The 26,005-nt window shown below is 39.4% G+C and overlaps 1 protein-coding gene across 2 annotated transcripts in view; it reads left to right on the forward strand.

Annotated features, from left to right (window-relative positions):
• LOC143156380 (ethanolaminephosphotransferase 1-like) overlaps window positions 1-26,005 on the forward strand; it is a 58,659-nt gene that overhangs the window by 16,245 nt on the left and 16,409 nt on the right. The window contains exons 1-6 of one of the 2 annotated variants that reach the window (XM_076329741.1): window positions 233-292; window positions 2,066-2,165; window positions 6,409-6,517; window positions 8,613-8,687; window positions 13,282-13,550; window positions 21,655-21,763. In XM_076329741.1, the coding sequence (XP_076185856.1) occupies window positions 6,460-6,517; window positions 8,613-8,687; window positions 13,282-13,550; window positions 21,655-21,763 (511 nt within the window). In that variant the 5' untranslated portion in view covers window positions 233-292; window positions 2,066-2,165; window positions 6,409-6,459. Of the gene's footprint in view, window positions 1-223; window positions 293-2,065; window positions 2,166-6,408; window positions 6,518-8,612; window positions 8,688-13,281; window positions 13,551-21,654; window positions 21,764-26,005 lie in introns of those variants that run through there. The other variant, XM_076329740.1, reaches the window with a different exon arrangement.

The following is a 26,005-nucleotide window of genomic DNA, read 5'->3' on the forward strand; positions in this document are numbered from 1 at the left end:
GCCTAAACCTTTGTGTTAGTACATACAGTTGCTAACAAGGTAATTGTAAACCAGGCCAGTGCTTTTAAATTAAATTAAAACTGTATGAATGGTCATCAGAATAAAATAAATTTACACCAGTCACACTCAGAGTGATTGTTCTTAGATGCTGAAGGGTATACGGTGATGGAAAAATATGCATTGTTCAGTGCTTTGTTTAACATGTTTGCTTTTTTCCTCACAGTACAGTGCTGTGGATACAAATCCTTTATCTGTGTATATTATGCAGCCCATCTGGAACGAAATTATTAAGGTAAGAATTTTATTTAATAGAAATAGCACATGATAATGTAAGAATTTGTTTTAAATACAGCATGTATTTTCATTTAAAAATACATATTGATTAATAAAGCTGAAATTAAGACATCTGTATAAAACCCCCAAATGTTACAGGATATATAGCTATATTTAACATGAGTATGTTTGGATTTTGAGGTGGTTTTTTTTAGAAAAACAAGTTTGTTTTTTTTTTCTGATGGCTATACAAAAGGCATCTGCTTCTTTTTTACATCTTTCATTATAACATCTTTCATTAAACAGCTTTGCAGACATTGAAGGGTTTACTTAGTACAAATTATTTTTGTGCAGCATATGCCGCCTAACAACAGCATGGCTTTATCTCTGTGCTGTGCACATGATTTTATGCAAGTGCTGTCTCATTTTCTCCCAAGGGTACTTGCTCGAGGGAGCTAGGCATTTCTCTAAGAAGCTGAAAATGAGAGCGGTTACCATGATCACCGTAACGATTGGAAGATGGCATCTCTTGAATGCATTATGATCTGCAGTTTTTAAAAATAAAACCGCTCACAATTAGTTTTGCTGCTGTTGGCAGAAAAAAAGCTGTATCTCAAATAAATATGAACTTTATTGATCTCCAAGGAAGCAATGACTTCTGCATCTGCCTCTTTAGGGGAAATCTTTAGATTGGAGCAGACTTGAAAACAAACCTTTACACAAACAAAAAAGGATGTGTGTTGCCAGAGTGCTGTTGGATCTGCCATCTTTGGGTTCTATAATTCAGGTATTGCTTATGCTTGATATAGCAGGAAAATCATAATCTCTCGTTCATAACCTCAATGTAATTTCATGAAAGTGTTTATATGACCTAACTTAAGAATTAAAAAGCAAACCGAACATGGTATGAGAGAAAAACAATTCAAAGATGTGAAACTGAAGTCAATAATTCAGTTCAGAGGCTCTGTTTTCATTCCCATCGTAATATTGAGGAAAACAATGAGGCAGAAAAGCCTCCCCAGCACTCTGGAGTCCAGCACGGGAGATGAGCAGAGGCTTTACTGTGCACTTGCACTTTGGTTTAGGAGATCCTGGGTATTCATCTGCTATCAAATTGAAGGGAGAGTATTATCAGCGAAAAACTTCCTTTGGAGACAAGTTCTTCTAATGGTTGCAGGGTTTTCCCAGAAGAAAAGCGACATTCTTGACTGTGCCCATGTAGCATAGGGTGATAGATCCTAAAAAATGTGACCTCCTTAGATTTTTTTAAACCTCCTTAAATTTTAGGTGAGCATGATTTTGTTCACTTCTTGCTGGAGGAGAACCCAAACCAGAGCACAAACCTATTTCAAAAGCTGGGAGATCTGAGTACAGAACCAAAGACTGGAGTGGCTGCTGTCTGTACTTCGGCATTTGGTTTGGTTTGAACCCTGAAGATACAGCAATGAATGTTCTGCTTTGCCTTCGGGTGCAAGAGCGTTACAGGATAATTCTCAGCGATGTATCACAAAGATTTAAAGGGAAATGATATTGCTCTCAGCTTTTGTAGAAGTAGTCATCCTAACGTTAAAAGATACTGCCGGGTAAAATCAGAGTCCTGCAGAGGAGCTGGGGAATGCACAGCTGCAGAGGGGAAAGTAGTATGTAATGGAGATTGCAGTAGAGTCATCTTGGTTGCTCCTAGAGATAAAAATGAGAACCGGGGGAGCACCAAACTTATTGGCCAAAATTTAACTGTTTGTAAAATATTAGTAGGAATGGAAGTTGCTAGAATGGTTTTGTTCCTGGCTAGATACTGAAACCAAGGTGTGGCAGTAACCGTTGTCCCAAACTCAGTCCAAGAAAATTCTGCTCATCTGTTCACCAAAAAATACTTTTTCTTCTCTTGAAGTGTAAGTATAACAGTGGTATCGTAATAAATGTGATCAAGTCTTATTTTTAGAAGGAGAAGCTTTGAATGCATTTACTCGTCATTGATTTTTTTTTGTAGCTTGTACCTGTTGTAAGCATTATAACTGCGCTATGACTGTGCTCTAGACTATAATATTTTGTGATCTAGAATATAATATTGAATTTACATTTTACAATATATCGTCCTATTTCTATTTAAATAGAACAGTGCATTGCAATGGGGAGATATAGTAAGGCTGGGATAATTTTTTAAGAAGAAGAAACATTGCATCTAATACGTTCATTCAAAATTGGGCAGTACAAGTGTGTTTCTTGATGACTGGGAGAAGTAATTTCTCTCAGTTCAGACATCCTAATACATTCATTTGCAGATATGAATCAATTATGTTTTAGTTTCTAATCTGGTGAAAATAAACATTCCACAGGGACTATTTTTACCAGATTCTACAGTAGTTAAAAAACCCCCTAAAATTCACAGAGCCAAGCAGAAAAAAATTGTGAGAACAGAGGCTTGGGATTTGGGTCTGGCCTTTCATATGTCAATGTAATCCTAATTGCAACACAAGTTTCTCTCTATTCCCTAACACAGAATTCATTGTAAGATGTTTCCTATGTTGTGAGACATTATCATTCATTGTAAGATGTATTTCCTATCTTATGAGAAATTAAGAAGAGCCTGACGTTAGAGAAGTTGTGGGAATTTATGAGCTGGGATGTTGACATACGTAAGAACGTTATGTTGTCATAACCCAGCTCATTGACCTGTGGTGGGGATGCTAGGAAAGTAAAGAATTTGTGCACTTAAGTTAGAAATTCACCTGGAAATCCTGAGCGTTACCTTCCTCTCTTTCCTCTTCCAAGGACATCTTTCTTATGTACTGTATCATGTGCCTGTGTCAGTCTGAGTGCGATTTTTGGATGTATGTGCTTCAGAAACTTGTTGAATCTGGTGCTAAAGAAGAAAGTGAAGGGTAATGTTTCATGCCTGAATTCTATAATGGGCTTGAAGTACTCTGAGATACTCCTGTTCGTGGCAGCTTTTCCACGTTGTATGAAACTATAGTAACACCTATATGAAACTACAGAGTAACAATTAACTTTCTCTACATGTTATTTAAAACTATTCTGATTATGCAACTCTAGGTATTTCACCTTTAATTAATCCAATGCTCAGTCCTTTTGCCTTTAATTAAGATTTTTATTTTATAATAAAGCACAATCATGTGCTCTCTGACAGATAATTGATAGTATTACTTAGCTACTACACGAACTGAATATTCCTCCTCTATTTGTATTCATGAAAAATCACATTTGTGCAGGACAATGAGAGGAAAAGGAGGAAATCCCACTGGGTTACACAGGTGTATGCCAGCTTCACTGAAGTCAGTTAACCCCCCCCCACCCCCGTTGCCTTTATGAACTTTGATTTTACCACTAGAATTGGGCATGAGTAGAATTTTAGTGGTTTCAAGTGAGTTAGTTAAGGAATATTTCAAGTTTGAACAGAGCTTTCTATAAATATGTGTACTTTACCATTTATTATCCAAATAGACAGTTGATGTATTAAAACATTTGCTGTTTGTATTAAGGCTTTTAGCATGAATGGCTGTAAACCCGTTAAAACAGAAATCAGTTAGTAGTTTGTGGAACTGAAGGTTTTTTAAAAGGTTCAAGCATACAATGGTTCTGCCAGAGAGCAGACGTGATTCTCCCCAGTGGCACCTCCAGTTGTATTAATCCTGTAGCACATTGATGTATGAGACTTCTACTGTCTGTTAATTAGATAATAAAGATTGCAACCTATCCTTCTATAGGATACTAGTAAATTCAGGCTGTATTTTTCCAACATGTGTTAGAAGTTAATCTTTAACACCTTGTAATTTTTGAATTGTGAAATAGGGTGATGGTAGTGTAATGCCAACCAGAAGAATAAGGGACATTAAATATAACAAAAGGGATTTTGCAACTGGAATACTTTCCAAATACCTAGGCAGATTAGGTTCGGTAAGGATCAAAACAGTATGCTTAGGGGTTTAACTGAAGGAGAGGCTGTTTTCTTGAGGACAGATCTCCTGTAACTGTTTTTCATGGTGTGTCTACTAGCCAAACGGATTGCAAGTACAGCAACGTGCTTTGATGGTTTCCTTCTTAAAATACATGATGTTAGCAAGAAAGTGGGTTAAAGTAACGTCTTCATGTTTGCACAGTGTAAGCATAAATTATTTCCTGTAATAACTTAATAATGACATTGTGACTATTTAGAATGATGAGCCTAATCAGAAAGCAGACATTTACGGCGCCCCATTTTATTTAATAGTCAACAATTATGAATCATACAGGAGAAATCAGTCATTTTAAAACAATACGTTGTATGACACCTGTGTATCCATGTATCCACGGTTCATCCACAGGTTGTCTTAACACACTATTTTGATCTATGTTTTAGATTAAAAGAGACCAATCTAGAATTTCTTCAGCATCTGTCCTTCTTATTTCGTGTAAGGTCATAGACACCACACAAACTCCACAGCAGGCGATTCATACCAAGCCTCCCTCTTACAAGGTTTCTGCATCCCCAGGTAGCAAATTTAGGAGATGTGCCACTGTCGCTGCATGCTGAGCGTGCAGGCAACGTAAGAAGAGGGGACCGTGCAGTGAAGGGTTCCTCCTCAGGTGTTCTCCCAAAGGAGCTTCAGGGAACATTTGCTGCCACTTGTTCTTAGGGATTTAGAATTGGGCTTTTGAAGACTCAGAATGATAGACACGTTAAGATTTTTTATTGTAGCTGTATGCATTCTGTGATGTATTTTAAAGACTGTAAGAGCTGACATACAGTATTTTAAACTTAGTGATAAAATCCTGCTTATAAGGAAAGCAACTATCAGATTTAATATTTTTCCTAACGTTATTAAAGAAAACATCTAAGAAATATAACTGAAAAATTCAGGAATTTTCATCTGATTTTTGAAAGTTTACACTGTACATTATCAGTTGCACAATTTCTCCTAAATATTATTAGTTGTTCTATAGTAGAAAAAGAGGATCTAATTGGGATAATTAATCAGTCCAAGCATTCAACTTCTATATGAAAATTTTTCATGTAGTAATAGGATAGGGGAAATGTAAAGATGTATATAAATTAATATGTAGTCATCTGTCTGTCCATCTAGCTACTTCAAAGAAATTAACAAAACATTTGATTTCAAAACTATTATTATTATCTGAAATCATTTAGCTTCTTTTTCTTTAATATCGTTTTGTAATACTTTATAATGTTGAAGTATTTTACATACATTTTCAGTCCTTAGGCACTCCAAAGAATTTGATTATAAGCCTCCAATATTTTTATATTTTGAATATATTGATACTGTGTTTGAGTGACGGTAGCGGTTGATACTTAGTATTTCTGCAAATGTATTCTGTCTAAAAATCATGTAGAAAGCTGTGTGTGCTGTTTCAGAAAGTATTTTGGAGAAACTGTGTTACTTGGAGAGAGTGTTACCAGAAAGGATCCCTGCTGCAGTGTAAGGAATACCTTAAAGCCACAGGGGATGAATAGCTGAGAACGCTTATGGGACAAAGAATTAGAGGCTTAGGTGAAGACGGAGACTCCTTTTCAGCACTCTACAAGTCAAACGAATTGATGGAGTGTTTATAATTTATGACTAAAGAGGGAGACCCTGCAGAAAGTTACTATCTGGAGAAGTAGGGAGCTGCTTGTAACGGGGACCTAAAAGGGTAATGCACTCAGTGTCTGATTTTGTTGATGTTTTGAGTTGGAAATTATTAACATATTTTAGAAGAGGAAATTTCCTTGTTATAGTGTGGGAATAGGATGCTTAAAAAAACCTGCCACGTGGATGCTGAATTACCCCACTGGGGTGCTGCAGTCTTCTTTCAGTTGTGATACACACAACCGCGAGAAGCTTTCCTTGGTGGCTGGGAAAATAAGGATGGTGTATAACATAGGAAATACGACATTTTTAAATGATATTTTAACTGCAGTCAAAAATATCAGGCAAAAGGATTACATCTGAAAATAAATTTCAGAAATGAAAACTGTATTTTAATTTGAAAATGGGAAAATATGCACAAATCTGAACCTTGCTGATGTCATATACAGGCTTCTCCTTTCCTGATAAAAAATAAAAAATATTTAATTAAAATAAAACTTACAATTTGAAATGTAATTTTTCTTAGATTTTTTTCTTTCTTTTTTAACAGATAGTGCCTTTGTGGATTGCTCCCAACCTGTTAACATTCTCTGGATTTGTCATGATTTTAGTTAATTATTTTCTAATATCTTTTTATGACTGGGACTACACGGCCTCAGGTAAATATCCTCATGTTGTAATTTTTCAGAATCAGTGAGCTGCTTATCTCATACTTCTGAATGATACAGGGACGTATCAGATACTTGAGTCATCCACTCATTCCCTTAATGAGGCTCCATGTGCATATAGGAGGATCTGACCTCACACATGGCATTATAAATTTAGATAATTTTATTGAAAAACCTTATTTAATTTCATCCCTGAATATGGGTTTCAGCACGTGCTGCTTGAAGTCTATGGTAATATCTCATTTCATTTAAAGTGTACGCCAGGATTTACATAGACAGCCAAAAAACACCCTAATGTTCTTCATAAAATTTTCACTGGTTTCACATTTCCCAATACCTAAATCCATGCCTGGATGAGTTAATTTCCCTTTAATTACTCCAACCCCCCATTCAAGACTGCTTCTAGACAAAGAAGAAATAGTTTCTAGACAAATGTCTCTTGAAATGTTGACTTTCAAAGTCCAAGTCCATATTTGCTCCTCATGGCAGACCAAGTCAAAAGCTTTTTGGAGCTGATTGCTCCTGAGTGCAGGGCATGTTCAGTTCTGGGCTTCTCAGACCAGCTGTTGGAGCCTACAGAAAGTAGTAAGCATCTCCCAGGTGATTAATATATAAAAATCTTTGCCTTTCTTTAAACTAGACAATTTGGTGAAGACTTAACACTTTTATTTCCTGAAACAATTATGTTTGGGTTTTTTTTGCTGCCTTTAATTTCTTATGCTTGTGGTTAGGTTCAGGAGGTACCCTTTGGCTTGAGCTGTTTGTACAGTTATCACAACAATTCTAGAGGCAGGGGTACTTGTAAGCAGTTTTTGTTCAAAAATAATCCTGCATGAGCATTAAGTTTTCAGGACCAGCATGTTATGTAGTTATCTGGCCTCATCCTTAAACGCTTGGGTTTTTATCAATGCAGCTGATATTTACTAAGTTCTGTAATAAAAGAGCATCCAGCACAGATCTTTTAATGGGATAATTTTATCTTGACACATTCCCAGTAGATACACATTGAACTTGAAGACGTTTGAAATGGCAATTAAGTCTGTTAGAGCTGAGATTTCTATGTGCAAGCCCATTCTTGCTTTCACACAAGAACAGTGCCCCTCATTTCTCAATTGATTGAAAACGTTCATGCAACCTAATGAGCCTTTTGAGTATCGTATATCAATCCCATACCTAGGATCAGAAATAAAAGACTTAATTTCCTGGGCAGCTGGTTTTCATTCTACAGTTTGAAAATTTGCAACTCGGAGTCAGGAATTGCTGTCTTTTCTTTCAGAGCGGCAAGACGAGGCATTGAGAGAAAGATGGTCAGGGCACTGCTTTAGGTACTGGCATCTCCCCGTTCAGCAAGGACACACCTCTGTGTGCAAGTATTCCCTGTGTTCGGTGCCGAATGCCAGAAACCTGAGAGGGCTTTGCACTTACAGTTGTTTAGTGCTGGTGTAGTCTTTATTGGATTATGTTTAAGTTAAATAGAACGCTCTTTGGAAAAAGGAGTGATTTCTTTAAAAGAGCAACAATAACCATGGGTTATTGCTATCAGCGGAGCAATAACGGAACCCTGGGTTCTGCCCAATTCAGCTTGCTTTTCCTTTTTTTCAAGGAAAAAAGAAGGGTGCTAATACCTGTCCTAGCCGAAGGACAAAAATTTCCTGTTCAGATCTGTATGGTGGAAGTGCTATACAAACCCCACGTTGGCGCTAATAATAAAGATCATGCTTGAAAATGACATCTTTTTGTCTTTAGATATTACATAAACATTAGCTAATTTGTGGATGGATAGTCTTCCCATGATCTGTTAAAATTTTTGCCTGGTTACTATCATTATTTTGTGCAATACTAGAGTCATTTCAGGACCAAAAAAACTCTACCTTATCTTCTCTTCTTTATGGTATAAACACATTCAAGCCCGCTCATTGCTTCTTTGATAGAGCTCACTGATGACTTAAGGTCAGACACAAATATTTCAATCTGTTTGACGTAGTGGGCTAATCAGTGGCAGCTTGCTCATATGTATATGCATATCTCGGTGGACTTCTTTGATGTTAACCACTGCTACACTGACTCACTACCTGATTTATTTCAGGTACCAGTCCTGGACTTGTTCCCACCTGGGTGTGGCTGTTCAGTGCTTTTACCACCTTTTGTGCTTACGCTTTAGGTAAAGTACAATGAAATTACATGTCTGACGTCTTCATATAGTTTTATCTACTAGTTCATTAGTGCTCAGCACTATAAAAATGAAGAGGGTAGTGGATAAATTATTGATCTCTCTCCAAAAGAGTTCTCTGAGATGGGGAAAAAACCAAACCAACAACAACAAACAGCCATAAGGCTTAAAAAAAAAAGGCCATTTTTAATGATATATTAGAGGTTCTGTGACTGTTGCTCTTATCTCTTTTGAAAGTTCAAACTGTTTTAGAGAAACAACGGAAATCATTATATAGCTGCAGTCGTTGCTGTTGGGTTTCATAAAAATCTTTGTCCCCCAGTGATGACATTTTGAGAAGCTCCCTGACACTTGTGTTAGCAGAGGGTGCTTTCAAGGACGGGGAAAACAAAGGGCTAAGCAGAGAAAAAGGAAAATGAATGTAACATTGTGTTTTAACCTGTTAGGCACTTCAGTGCTTATGGTGTGTGTCAGGAGAGATGGTATGAATGTGGTGACAGGCCTGGGCTTCTTATGGAGATGAAGTATCATTTTTTTTCTTTCCTGTTGCTGTTTTTCTCCCATAACACCTATACCTCATTTTCAGTTTCATATTCCATTTTTACTTTTTATATCATACCATGACTGTATTTTTAGGTACATTGCATCTTGCTGTGCAGTGGTGTGAAGACATAGACCTGAACTGATGCAGATCTGGGAGTGAGATCCACATTAGCATGGCTTTCTTGCTTTCTCTTCCAAAGCTAACTCATTCCAAACTAGTCTCTCCACAATGTGGTGCAACAGAGCTCATTTTCTGGGGGGACTCAAGGTGGCATATTTACATGGACTGCACTGTGCTATGTAAACGTACCCTCTCTTTTGGAGTTGGTTCTTATAAAGCCCTGCATTGCAGAGTGTAGCCATACATTTGTGTGCTATATCTAAGATACCCAGGCTAGATATAAATGTTTCTAGATGTACACTGCAGCGTTGGGCAAAGATGCTGGCCCCTTTTGGTATCAGACCCATGCATGTAGAGCCATCTTGATTAACCTGGGTGTATCCCCTTGTGCAGACACCTCCCTCTGCATTGTGAATGCCTTGCCATTTCTATTCAAGTGGCGAGTTTGTGCCAAAATTATTTTGTCCAGAATTTCTTTGTATTTGTACCATAAAAATCATTGGGACAACCGTCCCTTGAGGCTGACTACCAGTCAGATTTCCCTAACAGCTCTCTATAATCATTAGCAGAAGCAGCAGTTTCTTTTGTGAAAACCATTCTTCCCTACAATGTAATTGTAGGGAATTTAATGAAGTGGCTATTGTTTCATAAATAGGAATTACATATTGGAGCTGTTAGTGTATGACACCCCAGAAAGCTCATTGGAAATTCAGCTTCTGAGGTTCTTAATGTAGATGTCATTTGCCAGTGAGGCCTATAGTTCCTAATACTTGGAAGACAAGGAATATGATGTTGACAGTCAAAGCTGTAATGAACTGATGTATATGTAGATTTTTGTGTGTGCTGTCCAAGCCACTTCATGAAATATTTAGTCTCAGATTTAATTCTGCATGGCCAAGATTTCCCTTTGGAAGACTGCAGAGAGCCATAATAACTAACCAAATATGCGGCTTTAATCTCTCTCAGCTTCTTCTTAATGACAGAGTTACTCTCTCCAAATTCGCTAGCATGCTGCTCTTTTTCCTCCGCTTTGTTAAGGTGGTTTGGTATCTTTTCCCTTTCCGTAAAATGGAATGCTCTTTGCTGTTGTTTTGAATTCCACTATTTAAAAGTTATATAAACTTTAATAAAACTGAAGGGTTATGAACCTTCATGAGACAAAATCATAATATAATAATTCTAAAGCAGTGGAAGTGTGGGACAGCGTATGTCCACTATTGAACATACACCATTGTTGGCATGAATGATGTCAAACTGAAACCTAAAACAGAAAATATTTTCAGTCTCTTAAAAAGCTAGTGAAACCACATGGAAAATGTGGGTAAAGATTTGTGAAAATCCAATTCTACGTATGTGTTATACAGTTCCTGTGTTTTCCCCCATGTCCATTATAATTAGAAGTACAGTATTTCATGACACCGTTATAAGCCTAACTCTTTTTAGTAAAATGTTCCTACAAAATGAAACCCACTCTTTCACTGATACACATATTTTAGTATCTAATGCGAATACTATTTTGTGACAATGTAAAATAATTTATGAACAGACCAATCTACTATCATTCTCATTAAAAAAGTATTACCCCTGTAACTGAATTCTCTCCGATTTGGGATAGATGTTCTTGAAATAGGAAAGACCATATACTGTTTAGGGATGTTTACATACCTATTTGCTAGTTAAGTTTCAGAAGCACCCTAAAATAGACTAAAGAATTTCTACGTTTATAACAACACTATTCAAGTAACCTCAAGCTTATACACACAGTTTTCTTTCTGCACTTTTCAGTAAGATGCCGACAATTCAATGGCAATGTTAATGGAGAGAGAATGCGGCTCTAGAAGGGGGCAAGCCATGTTTGAAATCCTCTATGAGATCTTTAATTTTTAGAGCTGTGAGAACTGTCTCAAGAGATTTGTATTTGAACGGAGGATATCTCACAGCTGTTTAGGTATTACAATAGGGAGATTGTCTAAAATCTGTACAAAATGAAATTGCATGTTTTCCTGGTTTAGATCCCTGAAGTATATTTACATTAAACAAAACTCAGAGTACTGCCAAATAATCTGGAGAAGTAAGTAGCATATGATCTATAGCAGCTGTGGAGTCTTTGGTCTTACTCTGCTGACTTGTATCTCTAGTCAGTTTTGGGTTACTAATGCTATCAATAGCTAATAATTGTTAGCCGTAGTACCTTCCAAGTAACATTAAAAAGAAAAAAATTATCCATGTTATTTTGAGATTCAGGATAACAATAAGTAATCTGTAAAGTTTCTTCTGTGTACTTTTTCCTGAGGCTCATCCTGCGTATTTACACTTAAGAAGAAGATATTTCTATTTCTCACCAGCACAGTCTCAGAAAAGAGACTAAGGGTATGGTTTGACAATACAACTAAGAAAGGTTACAGCTGCTAGACCCCCTTCCTCCTTCGCCCTGCATTCACCACCCCTCCCTTGTGCCATCTCCCTTGGTTTTTGTACCGTTCACAGCGCCAATTCTGTTCAGTGACCCGGAAGAAAACGTAATATTTGCTGTCTTTCCACCAGCTGAGCAGGATGCAGGTCCTCCCCTGTTCAACAGCAGTGAACTCTCAGATCGACTGAAACCATATTGTCCAACTGCATCCTCAGAGTGAGATCCAGTACAGTGTTCGGTCTTCTTTCAAGCACTTAAGTATTAAAAGTGATCAACACATAACTCACCTTAACAGAAAGGTATTCTTAGAATCATAGAATCATTTAGGTTGGAAAAGACCTTTAAGATCGAGTCCAACCATAAACCTAACACTGCCAAGTCCACCACTAAACCATGTCCCTAAGCACCACATCTACACGTCTTTTAAATACCTCCAGGGATGGGGACTCAACCACTTCCCTGGGCAGCCTGGTCCAATGCTCGACAACCCTTTCAGTGAGGAAATTTTTCCTCATGTCCAATCTAAACCTCCCCTGGCACAACTTGAGGCCATTTCCTCTCGTCCTATCGCTTGTTACTTGGAAGAAGAGACCGACACCCACCTCGCTACAACCTCCTTTCAGGTAGTTGTAGAGAGCGATGAGGTCTCCCTTCAGCCTCCTTTTCTCCAGGCTAAACAACCCCAGTTCCCTCAGCCGCTCCTCATAAGACTTGTTCTCCAGACCCTTCACCAGCCTCGTTGCCCTTCTCTGGACACGCTCCAGCACCTCAACGTCCTTCTTGCAGTGAGGGGCCCAAAACTGAACACAGTAGTCGAGGTGCGGCCTCACCAGTGCCGAGTACAGGGGCACGATCACTTCCCTACTCCTGCTGGCCACACTGTTTCTGATACAAGCCAGGATGCCATTGGCCTTCTTGGCCACCTGGGAACACTGTTGACTCTTGTATCCTAAGATTTCAACTGAAAGACTCTTTAAAATATCTTATGTAGGCACACACAAATAAATTTTGTGAAATTTGCTCCTTGAGGCTGCCACATAACTGTTAGTTATTGAAGCGTTTAACATCCGGCAACCTAAATGCCTTAGTGAATCTACCCCTCAAGCGGTCTGAAGTCTCAAAGGGTCCATAACACCAATGGACGGGTGAGAAGCCCTGTGGACACTTTTCAGCACTTTCATTGAGAAACCGGTTGCAGGGACTGATATAAAAGTGTTTAAAGACCACTGAGGACAAGTAATTATGAATGTCTTTCTGAAGCTTCAAAGGAAGGTGGCATTTAGTTTAAGAGCTGAGGTAAGGACAGAAAAATTACTTGATAACTGAAGCGAATATTTTATGAGCCATCCTAACATGTTGGTATTGAAGGGACTGTTGTGCTTCAGTTTGCTGTCATCGGTGTATTTTTCCCATATGTTATATAGGCGGTAGTGAAGTGTATATGAAGAAAGTGACTCCTTTCGTTGTGCTCTAATTCTTTATTTCTTTTCCTTTCCCAATCCTTCTAGACTCCATAGATGGGAAACACGCTCGAAGGACTCAGTCCAGTAGTCCTCTGGGAGAATTATTTGACCATGGGCTGGATAGCTGGGCTACCTCCATTTTTGTGCTTTCTTTTTTTTCTGTCTGTTCCCGTGACAATGGGAAGACTGGAGTTTCTGTATATACAATGTATATATATTTAAGCATTGTCTTGTTTAACTTTATGTGTTCACACTGGGAGAAATATAACACAGGAGTTCTTTTTCTTCCTTGGGGATACGATATAAGCCAAGTGGTAAGTATTTATCATTCGTGTTTTGGTTTTATTTTTTTAACTATGTTAGTGTTTCCATAATATTACAGAAATAGAAAAATAGAGCTCAAGGCCAAATGTATTTGGCCAAGATTTTGAATGTGAAATAGCATGACTTTAAAAGTAATTCAGAAATATTTCCTGCATTTGCAAAGAAGGGACGCTCTCGAGCAAATTGTCAGTATCAGAGATTCATTGCCTTGCAGGAAAAAAAAGGCTTGCAGCAAGCCTAGCAGTCAGATAGTGCCCATGAGAACGTAATTTAACTGCATTTGATTTGTAGTATTAACAAAAATTATTATGCCATCTGAAGCCATAAGCAATTTTCCCACCAACACTAGGTTCTGAGGCACAATGTGAACTAGTCCAAGTAGTATTTATTAACAGTAATTATACAGTTATACAATACTAGACCTTCCCAATTCTACCACCTCTGACATCGAATGTGGTAATGGAAATAGCATTGTACCTATACAGCGAGCATTAACTGTTGTCAGTGTCAAGTGAGTTTTACCCTTGAAAAAAAGTCAAAGCCATACCGTTAAAGGTTTCTTCTCCGGGAATGGCATTCAATAACATGAATTCCGTATCAGCCCACAGCCAGTCCCCAGCTGAGTTCTTGACCGGCTTACAGCCCTACCTTGAGGTGGACCTCTTCAGAAACATGCCCAGGGCACCACGGGGAGTGGTGGCCTCAGTGCACAAATGAGTAGCAGCAGTAGTAGTAACAAGCTCATTGCGCTGCCAAGGGCCCAGTGCTGGGATTTCTGGGCTGGCTTATCTATTGCTTAGACAGCCAGGCTCTTGCAGCCTGAAGAGACCAGTCCCAGTCTTCTGAGCTTCCTGTCACAGGCATGAGATGAAAGGTACAGCCAAATATACATAATTGGAAAGAAGTTTTACAAATATTCAAATATGTGTTTTAATGGAAATATAGTATTTGAATTAACGGCTGCAGATGTATTGCTGTAAACATAATCAGAATCCAGTGGTTTGAGAACAACTCGGAGATGGTGGTCCAGCTGTGGTGCATCTGTTTTGTCCCCTAGAAAATAGGTCTGGGAGAAGAAGTTGGCTCAGGACTAAGACATTAGGCAGCCAGCTGGTCTACAAGTTTCAGCCATGTCTGTGTAAGGCTTCTTAGTGAAGTTCTTCCAGCAGGAGAGGAATAGCTATGTTCAAACCAATTTCACTTGTTGCTCAGATGATTACTGTAGATATACACGTGAATGTTTAGAAAGCTCTTTTGGGTTGCTGCAGCATCCAAACTGTATTAGTGGTTAAATATGGGAGTGGGGTACAACTAGCGTAGTAGTACTGTTAGCGTACTAGCGGAGCAGTACTGTTAACTCTGTCAGTGCCTTTTAGTGACCTATGCCTCTGTCACTGCTTTCCCATCTGGGAAATAATGGTAATAACATTTCCCTGCCTGACAGATTTGTGGTGAGGCTGAATTTCAGTAAAGTCTGTAAACTGCTTTGATTAACTTGGATGCAAGGTGCTAACAAGTGCTATTTCCTGTTCCCCTCTGATGCTGAATTGCTGTCCTGCATGCTCTCTTTCTAGTAACTTCTGTGATGATTTGCCTACAGTCAAAATGATAAACATATAAATGTAAAGGTATTTTTGATGCTATACAGCGCAATCATCAACAGTGGTGGAAGACTGTGCTCTTGAAATGTCTGTAGGTCAGTTTTCCCATCTGTAAAAATTTGCTTTTGTAGTTGTGATTGCTTATGAACAAAGATAAGACAGGATTTGTAGATCAAGGTAATATTTTTTCCATTTGTCCAAACTACATTTCACGCACACCAGAAAGTACATAACGTATTTTTTTCTAGTTGTACTAATTAGTCTAGTAAAAGGTCTTAATTCCCCTACAAACATTGCCTTGCTCTTGTTTTGTAAACCCATTCAACAATTTTGTATGATGTGTGCACTATTAAAGGTAGCTCTTCATCTCCAGCTACTTGGAGGAGAGGATACTGAGGACATTAGCAAATGGCTGATGATGAGTATGGAAGGTAATGTTTCCCTTGCTGGTTTTTCCCCCCCCACTTCTCTGCCAGATATTCCCGCAGTCACATTCAGCGGCAGAGAGGGCGGAAGCACTCGCAGGCTGCTTTCAGACTAATTCCCAGCATTTAGTTCACTGTTTCCTCTGTGGCGTTCCTAGCTGAATTGCTGCGCGAATGCGCCTCTCTGCTCTGTCTTCAGTAATTTCACCGACAACATGATGCTATTGCATTGGCATGTCAGACATTCAGGTGGTCTAGTGCCCTGCTTCTGCTTTTAAAATTTATGGTAGCCAGGAACTTTGGGCTTTGTTATCGCCAGAAAGCTCAGGAAATACAGTAATTAGTATAAGTGTGCAAACAGATAACTGTTGACCTTAATGAAAGCTGAACTGGCATGTAGCTCCCAGGACACTACTGCTGAGTCAGCTCCACTGTATAAACAGTGTCTGTATAAACACAGACAGCCCGCTCACTGGCTCTGTGTTAACTGTGGTATAAAAAGAGCTGCTGTTCCTCATGAAAAAATACCCCATTATAAATAGAGAAATTTTGGGACTTGTGCAGATCACATTTTTCTGCGACTTGATGACTCGTCAGAACTGGTAACCTAATTGCACTAGCTGGGCTGTAATTGGCACTCCAGTTAGCTTTGATTACAGCAGACAGCCATTTATAGGAGCTGTGGTGTGTAAACTTGAAAAATGGCTGTAATGTGTCTGAGAGATGCGTGGTCAGAGGGCTGTTACGTTTGTGGATCCAGAGTCAAGGAGGAGGCATCTGCAACAGTGAAAACTCTTCCCCCATCCTCCCTCCAGCACAAGGAGCTATCTTCTGCTGAGTCCTCTGCGGGCAGAAAAAGATGCAGGGAGGGGAGCCTTTTCACACCATACCTTCTAGACAATTTTCATGCTCTTTCAAGTAAGCACAAACCCCCAAAAGTCATGGGCTGAAGAGAAGACTGAACAAGAAACCCTTGCTATGTTCTTGGATACGTCTTGTCACAAGCCCAACCAAAGAAAGCTAATGCCTGCAAATTAAGTTTCTTGGAGAAAAAAAAAAGACAAAGCTTTCCTGAGGAAGGCTTCCTGCCATGTGTTAATTTTCACAGACGTCCTCTGGATTGTTTAAAAATCAATTTTTCTCCTGAAAATTTTAATATTCCCCTAATGAAGTACTCCCCTAGTCCTGCTGTTGCTTTTCATAAGCTACTGCAGTTGAGTTCATAGTAGGGGAACAAAATGTTCATTTTTCCTTAATATGATGTAGTGCTTACATCGATGCTGCCTTAAGCGTAACAGGGAGGTACCCTTTATATTTTTAAATAAAAGTTTAAAAGTGAAAATAAGAGCTGCGTGAGAGATGGAGTGACCCAGCCGATTCCATTCTCCTTCCCCTCACTCTCCCCAGCCAAGAGGGCAAGCGGGAAAAAAGCACAAAAGCACAAGCAGCAAATGTGAAAGGCAACAGGCAGCTCCCTCTGGCCCTGCCCTAGCCCTGTAAGGAGGGGATGACCAGAAATCCTATATACAGTCATGCCTGAAGGCATGGATGCTTGGAGCATAAGCCCCAGGTTTTTGGTTTGAGATGCTTTCCCAGCTGGTTCTGCCCGATGGCTTTGGACGGTCCCACCTAGACTCTCAGGGAGAACACTCTGCCTGCCTTGAAACTCTGAGTAAATGAACTATACGATGGAGGTAGCAACTGAAACATTGTAGAACTTACTTTTCTCCTTCCTTTCAGCCAAAACAGGAGAAGGGGTTTTTTGGATGCCATATACCAAGATTTCTTTTGACAAGCGGTTTACAAAACGCATGCTGAAATATGTTTCATATGACCTTTTCCCGGGAAGTACTGTGGCAGCCAGTGTTTCAGGAACTGGAAGAGAAATCCCGAGCAATGCAAGTGCACATCACATCTTTTAAAAACTTCTCTCTCTTCTGAGGGGCAAAAAAAAAGTCTCTATTAAAAAGAAAAATGAAGATGCAAATGTGTCGTTCTTTGGTCACGTTTTCAGGATTCAGAATCTTTTTAAATTTAATTAAAAAGATATTCACTTTCAGAGTTTTTCTAATTTGAAGCGTCTGTGGAAAGCATAGCCTTTCTTGTGAAGGAATAATATTGATTATTATTTAGTTCCAAAGGTAGGAGCGCACTGGAATTGTTGAAGTAAAAGAACCGATAGCGGTGTGGAAGCAGTGCTGGCCAGGCCATGGTGTCTGCTTCCAGCTGCCTCCTGACACAGCTGGAAACCCAGCTCAGTACTCGGTTATCTGAGGGAAACCCCATGGTGTAGCCATGTGAAATTTAAACAGCTAAGGACCTGCGGTGCACAGGCTCTCGCTGCAGCAGATTGCTTCATTCTTAACCACTCGATTATGATTCTACTCAAACCTTTCTTGGTTAATTAATCTTCCACGTGCCTTTAGCTGTTTACCTATCACATACTGCATGTCTAAATGCAAAATTACCTTTTTAAGGCATGTAAAAACCTATTTTTATAGGCTAAATTTGCAACCTTTAACGATTTATTGAAAGAAAAAATACTGAGAAAAAAAATAAAATGGAAAAATTACACATCACGCTAAAGCTACCTCCTATTGAAATCACTTGTAGGAAATCATTAGTTCTTCCTTTTTTAGGCAAGTGTCACATTTTTTTTCAGAGGAAAAAAGTGACCTTGTATTTTAAATGACTTTGCTCTCCAGATGTTCAGTTTGAGCACTGTGTTAATGGAAAATATTTCAACACATGAACAATTAATGCTATTGGAATATGCTAGTGAAATTGAATATTACAGTAAAAATAATGTCATTTTTTTGTGGAATCATAAAGAATTTAAAAGCATAGCCAGTATATTTTTTCAAAAAGATGAGAAAATGATTGATTTTTTTTTTCCCATGTAGTACATATACAGCATACTCAATGTGCCTGTGTGTAAAACAGAAATGGTAAATCATTAGGGAGAAAAAAAATGTATGTGCACACACACACAATCTAGAATATTTTGGTCACAAAACTTACACCTGCAGTAGTGGAAAGACATGAAAGAGATGGTGATTTTAAAAAATCAAATACTTTAGAGAACAGTTAAAATGCTAGAAGCTAGGAGGTTTTGAGGAGTTACACTGCCTCATGGTTACATAGAATTTTCTCAATGCCACATTAAAGAAGTAATATTCTGATTTTACAGAGGGACGAAGGTGACTGTTGCTGTGATTTATAAAATTGTGACAAGATAGGGAGCCACTGCTCAGAAGCCAGCTGTCCTGCTGTTCAGCCATATCAAAGGGCCTACAAATTAACACCATATATTTCCAGATCTTTGTCTGCATAAGTACTCCTCCTCCTCATAGATAAGGCCTTGGCAAGCCAAAAATTTTCCTGGTCAGATGCTGCAGTGAGTTGGAATCCAAGATTGGATGAGTCTGACACTAACTTGCTATATTGCCCTTACTTGTGTTATTTAATTTGGACTTCTCATTTTACAAAAGGTTGCAATTATTTTTACTTGCTAAAGACTACATTTATATCTGAAAAGTAATAAAGCCGACTGATGCCAGAGAGATGAGTAAAAAACCTGGCCATCTTTTCTTAAGTAGAATTATTCACTTAGGAACACCGCTTTACATTTTAATTTTTTTTTTTTACCAGCAGTGCATTTAAAAACAGCTTATACAGCTGATTAATGTACTTAGCTTTTGTCTAATAATTTTGACAATCTTCAGTTTCTGCTAATATAGCTTAGATCAAGGGACGCAGCCGTTTTCTCATCCTTCCAGCTTTCTAAAGGAGGTCTTTGAGACTGCCTCAGTGAAGTCAAAGTTACAAGTCCTTAAAAAACAGCACACCAAAAATTTGAAGCCAAAGAGTGTTTTTTCATACACTACATCTGTTTGTTAATAAGAGGCAAACTCAACCTGCGAGTGCTGCATCACCAAATCCCAGGGCAGGGGATTCCCCTGAGAGAGCCCGTTGCATTGACGCTCCTGTTCCTGGAGGTGTGCTGACATCTGACAGCGATGCTCATGACTGCACTGCCAAAAGTACTGACTGTAATAACGGATAATACTGAAGTTCCTCTTTTATCACTTGCCAAAAAAGTCTGTTCAGAATTCAACGTGTGAGGGTAAATTCAGGCTCCATCAAAGCCAGCTGGAGTTTTGCCATCAACTTTGATGGGGCCAGGAGTCCATCCATCATGTCTTGCGGATAACATAACGCAACTTCTTCAGAAAGCCAAATGTTAGCTCTGTTGTAGTCGGTTGCAAAACCCATTATACGCGTCCTTCATTTAGACCAAAATTTGACTCACTGTCTTCAATGGCCCAAGATGTAACTCTCATACCAGTGCCTGCTCTTCTCCGTTGCAGATCTGTTGTGCTGCTTGTTCTTGCAGAGGCAATTCAAACATCCAATTCTGCAATGCCACATTCAAGCAAAACTCTTAAAGGGCTGCATACTGATAGGGCAAGAATCTTGCATTTAGATACAGACAAGTAAGTGAAGTCAAATATAGTGATATCTACGTGTAATAGGGAGTTTAAGTGACATCAGTGTTCTGCTACTAATCTGTGATCTTAAACAGCCTGTTATCTAAACAAGAGATTTTCACTGTACCTTTAAACTAAAGCAATTAATTTAATAGAAAACTGGAAATGTGTTTACTGAAGTTAAAAATGAAGAAAAAACATAACATAGTAAAAAATTTATATTTAAAAAAACTAAACAAAAAGAAGTAAAATCTGTCATACAGGTAAAGCTGGAAAATATTTGTCATCCCAGAGTGAGAAGCTGAATTGAATGGAAAATATAAGGGTTACTGAATGTTACCTGAAAACAAATAGATGAATACGCAGTCTTCTAAATGGCATTATAATTAACAGAGTTGTTTTAATTTAGAGCTAAAGTAAATGTTCGCAATTCCTTCTTAATCCAAGTCTAGAATAGTTCAGGAGGTTGAGACATGTAGCCTGAAACATACAGCCCTTTATGAGTCCTATAGCAAAACTAAACAGCTGAGAACGAAATAGCCTAGAGAGAGGGTCAGCGGTCCCGCTAGCTGGGTGCCGGCAGCAGAAGGGGCTGCAGGGGGTGGGTGGCCTGGGCTAAGCCAGGAAACGGGTTTCAAGGGAGAGCGGGGTCCCTTGAGGAGGTGGGATCGAGGGCACCAGGGCTTGGGAACCACTGCATCACGTTCAGTACTGCATTTGCGTGTTACACACCTAAAACTTCATCCATTTGCACCATAAGTTGTAGGCGGTGCTGTTACAGGTAATACAATGGGTTTGAAAGGTATTGCTATAGGAGCTATAGGATTTTGACTGCATTAAGATTTCTGACCTCAGCTGGGTCACAAAATTAATTCTAAAGAGAGAGTTGGAACTACATTTACATCTCTACTGAAACTGGTGGCACTTCAGCAAGCGACTCGTGTATCAGTCCTTTCATTCTTAATGGCGTTTGACTACGTGTTTCTTTTTGTGTCCTGTAATGATGTTATCTGTCAAACAAATTAAAAATCAGGGAAGACTTCAGCTCCCTCCCCTTCTTTTTATTTCTTCACATTCAATTGAATTTTTTTATTATTTCAGGTGAGCTTAGATTTTTTTCCCCTCTCAGTTATTCTGATATGATGAGTTCAGGGGGTTGAGCTGCAAAAATAACCACACTTAATTCTGAAGTCTGTATGCAAATAAAAGAAAGTGCATGTGCAGTGGGGAAACCTGGCATTAAGAAGGGATTTAGAAATTAGGTGCTTCAAAAAGGTAAGTCAGTAGTACTTACCACATGCAAACAGATGCACGCATTAGCAGGGAAGTTGCTTGCTTACTGTATTTCATACGTTTTAAATAATTTGTTGGTGACCCTGGAAGCTGATTCACTGCTTAGAAGTAACTGTTTTGGAGTTAACTCCAAAAGTAACCTTGGCAGCATAAGGTCCTGTAAAGCGGAGACAGGAGGAAAATAACAGATTTTTTTTTTTACTCTTGCATTTGTATTAAGACGATAAGCGAAATTCTGTGCCTTTAGAAGTAAAGGATTGAAAATACGTTATCCTTTTTCTATAGGTATTAATAGCAGCATATCTGCTCACCAGTGCTGTTGGGGTGGAAGTCTGGCAGAAGCCTTTCCTGTTTGGTTATTACATTACAGACGCATTAGTAATCTTGCTTATAGGTAAGTAAGTGTCCAGATCCATGCAAAGCTACTGCTTTTTAATTATTTTTATTAGATACGTCTTATATTTCCTTCTTTTTTTTTTTTTTCCCTTTTGTAAGTGTTGGCTAGTCCGAAAAACACATGAATAGAGCTGATTAAAAGGACTAATACTGGAAAACCTTAAAAAAGTAGATAATTTTGGAAACAATTTTCCTCACTGAATTACTATCTGTTGCGCACAAATAATACAGAAAATGTTCCTTATCTGCACGTGCAGTGCAGTGCAGTGTGCTGGCTGGCTGGCTGGCTCTCAAAGTCTCAGGAACTCCTCCTGTCACTCAGGTAAAGTGTCGCTCACATTTACATATATTAGAAGTTTAACGTTTTGGCCAGCAGCACACTATGCTCCAAAACATTATGGATAGAAGGAATAAAGGCATTATTTAAATAATCTTAGGAGGCACAACTATAAATCTGAAAAAGAGCCAGGTGGTTTCTAAGCTCTTCTTTAGAGCTACTTCAAGAACAGAAGTGATGCATTTTTCATACAGCAATAGCCTATTTGCTCATTATTTGATACCGTCAGTGTAGTTTGAAATAAGCATAGAACATTTTTCAACTGCTATAGCTAGACTGAGGACAAGAGCAGTTACATTTTAATGAGTTAAAAACATGGTAATCTTAGCTAAAAATGTGTGTATGCGAAATGGCTTTGATGTGTTGCTTGGAAGGTGAAGAAATTAGCACATAAATTTTAGGGATTTTTATATAAGCATACAAGTGATGAGAAGAGGGCACCAAAAAAGTGTTTAACACAGACAGTCTAGACTTACATCCCAAGAAACGTCTTCAGTCCTTGAGCCAAATGGAGAGCTTGGGTATAGATGCTCACCCAACACTGACTCTAACTAGGAGCTATCATCTGACCACTTTGGGGGGCACTTTTGAGTCGACTGCATTGACATGTGCCCTCACCACCCTTTCCCATGGAGAGGTCTTCAGCAGGTACTGCCTCCAGCCTCAGCAGTGCTTCCCAGAATTCCCAGATTGGAAAGGACCCTGCGTTCAGGCTGTGCTTTCTAATGAGCAGCGGGTGCAAGGACAAGGTTTTGAGAGTCCTTTGTGCTTTACCCAGAGCATAAAACTGACCGTTTGTGACCAAGATTGTACAGTCCTTTTTTTTTGTCAGGCCTGTTTTAGGCACTCTGAGGAAAAGAAAGAAAGGAAGAGGAAAAAATAGTGGTTGCCTTTACAGTAGTCAACGAATTATTCAGCTTAACAGAGACGTAGCTATAAAATGCCCTCTGGTGGCTGGCAGGGCACTGAGGGATAGGGAGTGATTTGTGCTCTCGAAGGAGCGCCCCAAGTCCAGGAGAGATGGATGCTGGCTCTCCCAGAAGCGGCAGGTGAGGCCTGCGCTGGCGTTAGGTGCTAGCATGGGCTAGTCCATTGAACACGCTCGGTCTGTGCTACGCACATCGCTGCTTTTGTTCCTGTCACTAAGGCACGTGGCAGCCCGCTCAGTGAGTATGCTGATGGCTTCCCTTGCGCTTGGGAAGCCATGGATGAAGGTTTAGTTCAAACTGTTCAACATATTAGAAAGGTTTGTGGTAGGGAAGCATGTCAATGTCATCAAATCTGCAGAAGCCAGCAGCCTTTTTCATACTCTACCAAAAAGAGCTGCAAAGCAAGGTTTGACGGACTGTTCCGTTAGCGTTAGAAAGAAGTACTACTTCTGTCTCATGTGGTACGCTTGCATGAGTGGATCCGTGAGCAGAGAATTGAGTATTTCTTCCACCATTGTCCCAAGCAGAATGGGCATAAGTAAGAGCCAAAAGATCTCTTTAAAAACAGTGTCTCTCACACACTATCCACAATGCTATTAACAAGGCAACTTTTGCAGCTTAATTATAGTTAAATATGGGTTTAAAGTATGCAAGAAATGATCTTGGTTGACTCTATATTACAAAATTGTCACAGTGCTTAGTAAATCTCTTAAGAACAGACACTAAATTTAAATATTAAAAAAGTGGAATCCTTCCACTGAGGATCACGCTGATCCAGAAAGCACTGCCATTTCACCACAGGTTTGAACCTCAGCGCAGCACTAGTGATTAAGGTGGTTATCATTGGATAACCCGTGTGCAGTGAATGTAGATATATAAAGTTTTTAGAAGCTTGCAGTAAATTGCAGGACCCCACTGTGACTGCAGAAAAAGTATCGGTCTTAATCTACACCAAGGGCTGAGCAGCCAGGAAGATTAAATTATTCTCTCCCTTAGAGAGGCTGCAGCAAGTGTGTCTTGCTCAGCCAGATCCATTTGTATCAGAAAGCCCACTCTCTGGCATGCTCAGTTAAATGCCTTTGTGGCTAGTTAAAAAACAAAGCGACATAGTGGGCCTCTGATGCTTTTTACGAGTTAGTTTCCCAGGACCCCGAGAGGCGCCATTAAACCGTAACTGGCTGTCCTTAACCATCTGATGGCATTTAGTAGTCACTAGTGGTCCTTCTAACAATGAACCTGTAGCTGCTCCATCAATACTTGGCATTTGTTTCGTGCTTTTACTGTTCTCCACACAACAGGAGTTCAGCTGCTGAGCCATCACTTCTCCGAGAACAGCTGGGCTTTAGCTAGTACCTTCTGTAGTGGGAAGAAATCCAAACGACATGCACAAGAGTGGAGTTTTTCAGATGTCTTTCCTGGAGTTTTTTTTTTTGGGGGGGGGGAAGAATAGCCCACATATAACCTAAGGATGAACTCTGCAAAAGCACTTCCTCAGAGGAAGCTGTGGTATCGCCAGGTGACACTCACTCGCTGAAAATAATGGAATTTTTATCAGGTGCCAGAACACACAAAGATATACATAAAAGTGCAGCAATACCGGTGTTTAGATTAGATGTTTTAGGAAAGCCTCCCAAGAGAGAGCTTTACGTATGTCCCTGGGAACTGTCTAGCACACTGTGAAGACCTGTAGGAAGGCCAAGTCTCGGACTGCTGAACAGTGACCTCGGAGGACTCCCCTGTGAAGCAGGGACACTTCTGCATACTATTTTATGAGAATTTTTCAGCTACCCAGTGAACAGAAACCCATAATTCTCACAGGCAGTGAATGCAATTCCATCCTGCAGCTCCCAAACACACACCTAGCTGGACACCAAACAAACAAAGAAGGCCATTCTCCTGTTCCCAGAGTGTGTTGTCCTGGCTGCTAGACAGAAATGCCTTTTCTCTCCTAGCGTGAAAGGAGCCAGACCTTTCTAAAGTTATGTGCCTGTGTGCTCAGCTGGAACTAATTACTTCTGCTCTCAGCAAGGCTCCTGTGGATGACACTCCGAAAGCTCCCTCGGGATTTAACCATAATTGTCCCATAGCATTATCTGGCTAACTAGGGTCCCTTCAAAGGGCAGCACTGGGGTGAGAGCTATCATTTATTTTTGCCCCTCCGGGGTATCCCGAATGCCTAGCATTCCCTGTCACTGTGCTATCAGGTTGAGAGCAATATAAAATATTTACAATAAGCAATTTAAAACAGTCAGTTCCCCACATGAAGTCTAGTACCACAAATGATGCTATAGACTTGATAAGAAGATTTTCACTGACAGGTAAACATCAGTAGTTCAGGGAGCAGCATTACTAATTGATGATGGTTTCTGTCTCACATTGCAATTAAATGACCTGTAATAGGTGCATGTTCCGAATGAAGTATTTCCCATTCTTGAGACGTTCATACTTGCTCTCTATGAGATAGATTTTATATTGTCTAACAAAATTTGAGTTCAAGCTGCAATCCTCTCCTCACTGGAGACATTTATATATCTGTTTTCCTCTACCTGACTGTTCATGTCCATGCAACTTACTTACTGCAAATTTCTTTCAGTCTGTTAAGTTTATTCAGAATTGACCAGAGGGCTCAGAAGTTATGGTGGGATGCACACAAACAAGCAAAGTGTTATCACGTCAGCTTCATTCCTTAGGAAGCCAGGTTGGAAAAATGACTCCTGGATGCACAGAAAGATTCCTGCTCCTCTTCACTATTAATTGCAATCACAAGAACAGGCTTTGTGGTTAAAGGACCACTAAAGCATGGATATGTTGTACTTCATCAGTGTCTGGCACATGGGGCAGACAGCTCTGTAATCCAGATGCGGTGGCACATCTGAGTCCACTCTATCTGGTCAACAGTGCCCAGATCTGGCTACTAAAGCCTGTGGCAAAGCTGAGACAAATTTTCAAAGTACAGGTTTGAACATGAAATGTG

Source organism: Aptenodytes patagonicus, chromosome 2, assembly GCF_965638725.1.
Source record: "Aptenodytes patagonicus chromosome 2, bAptPat1.pri.cur, whole genome shotgun sequence".
In the NCBI taxonomy this organism is placed as follows: Eukaryota; Metazoa; Chordata; class Aves; order Sphenisciformes; family Spheniscidae; genus Aptenodytes; species Aptenodytes patagonicus.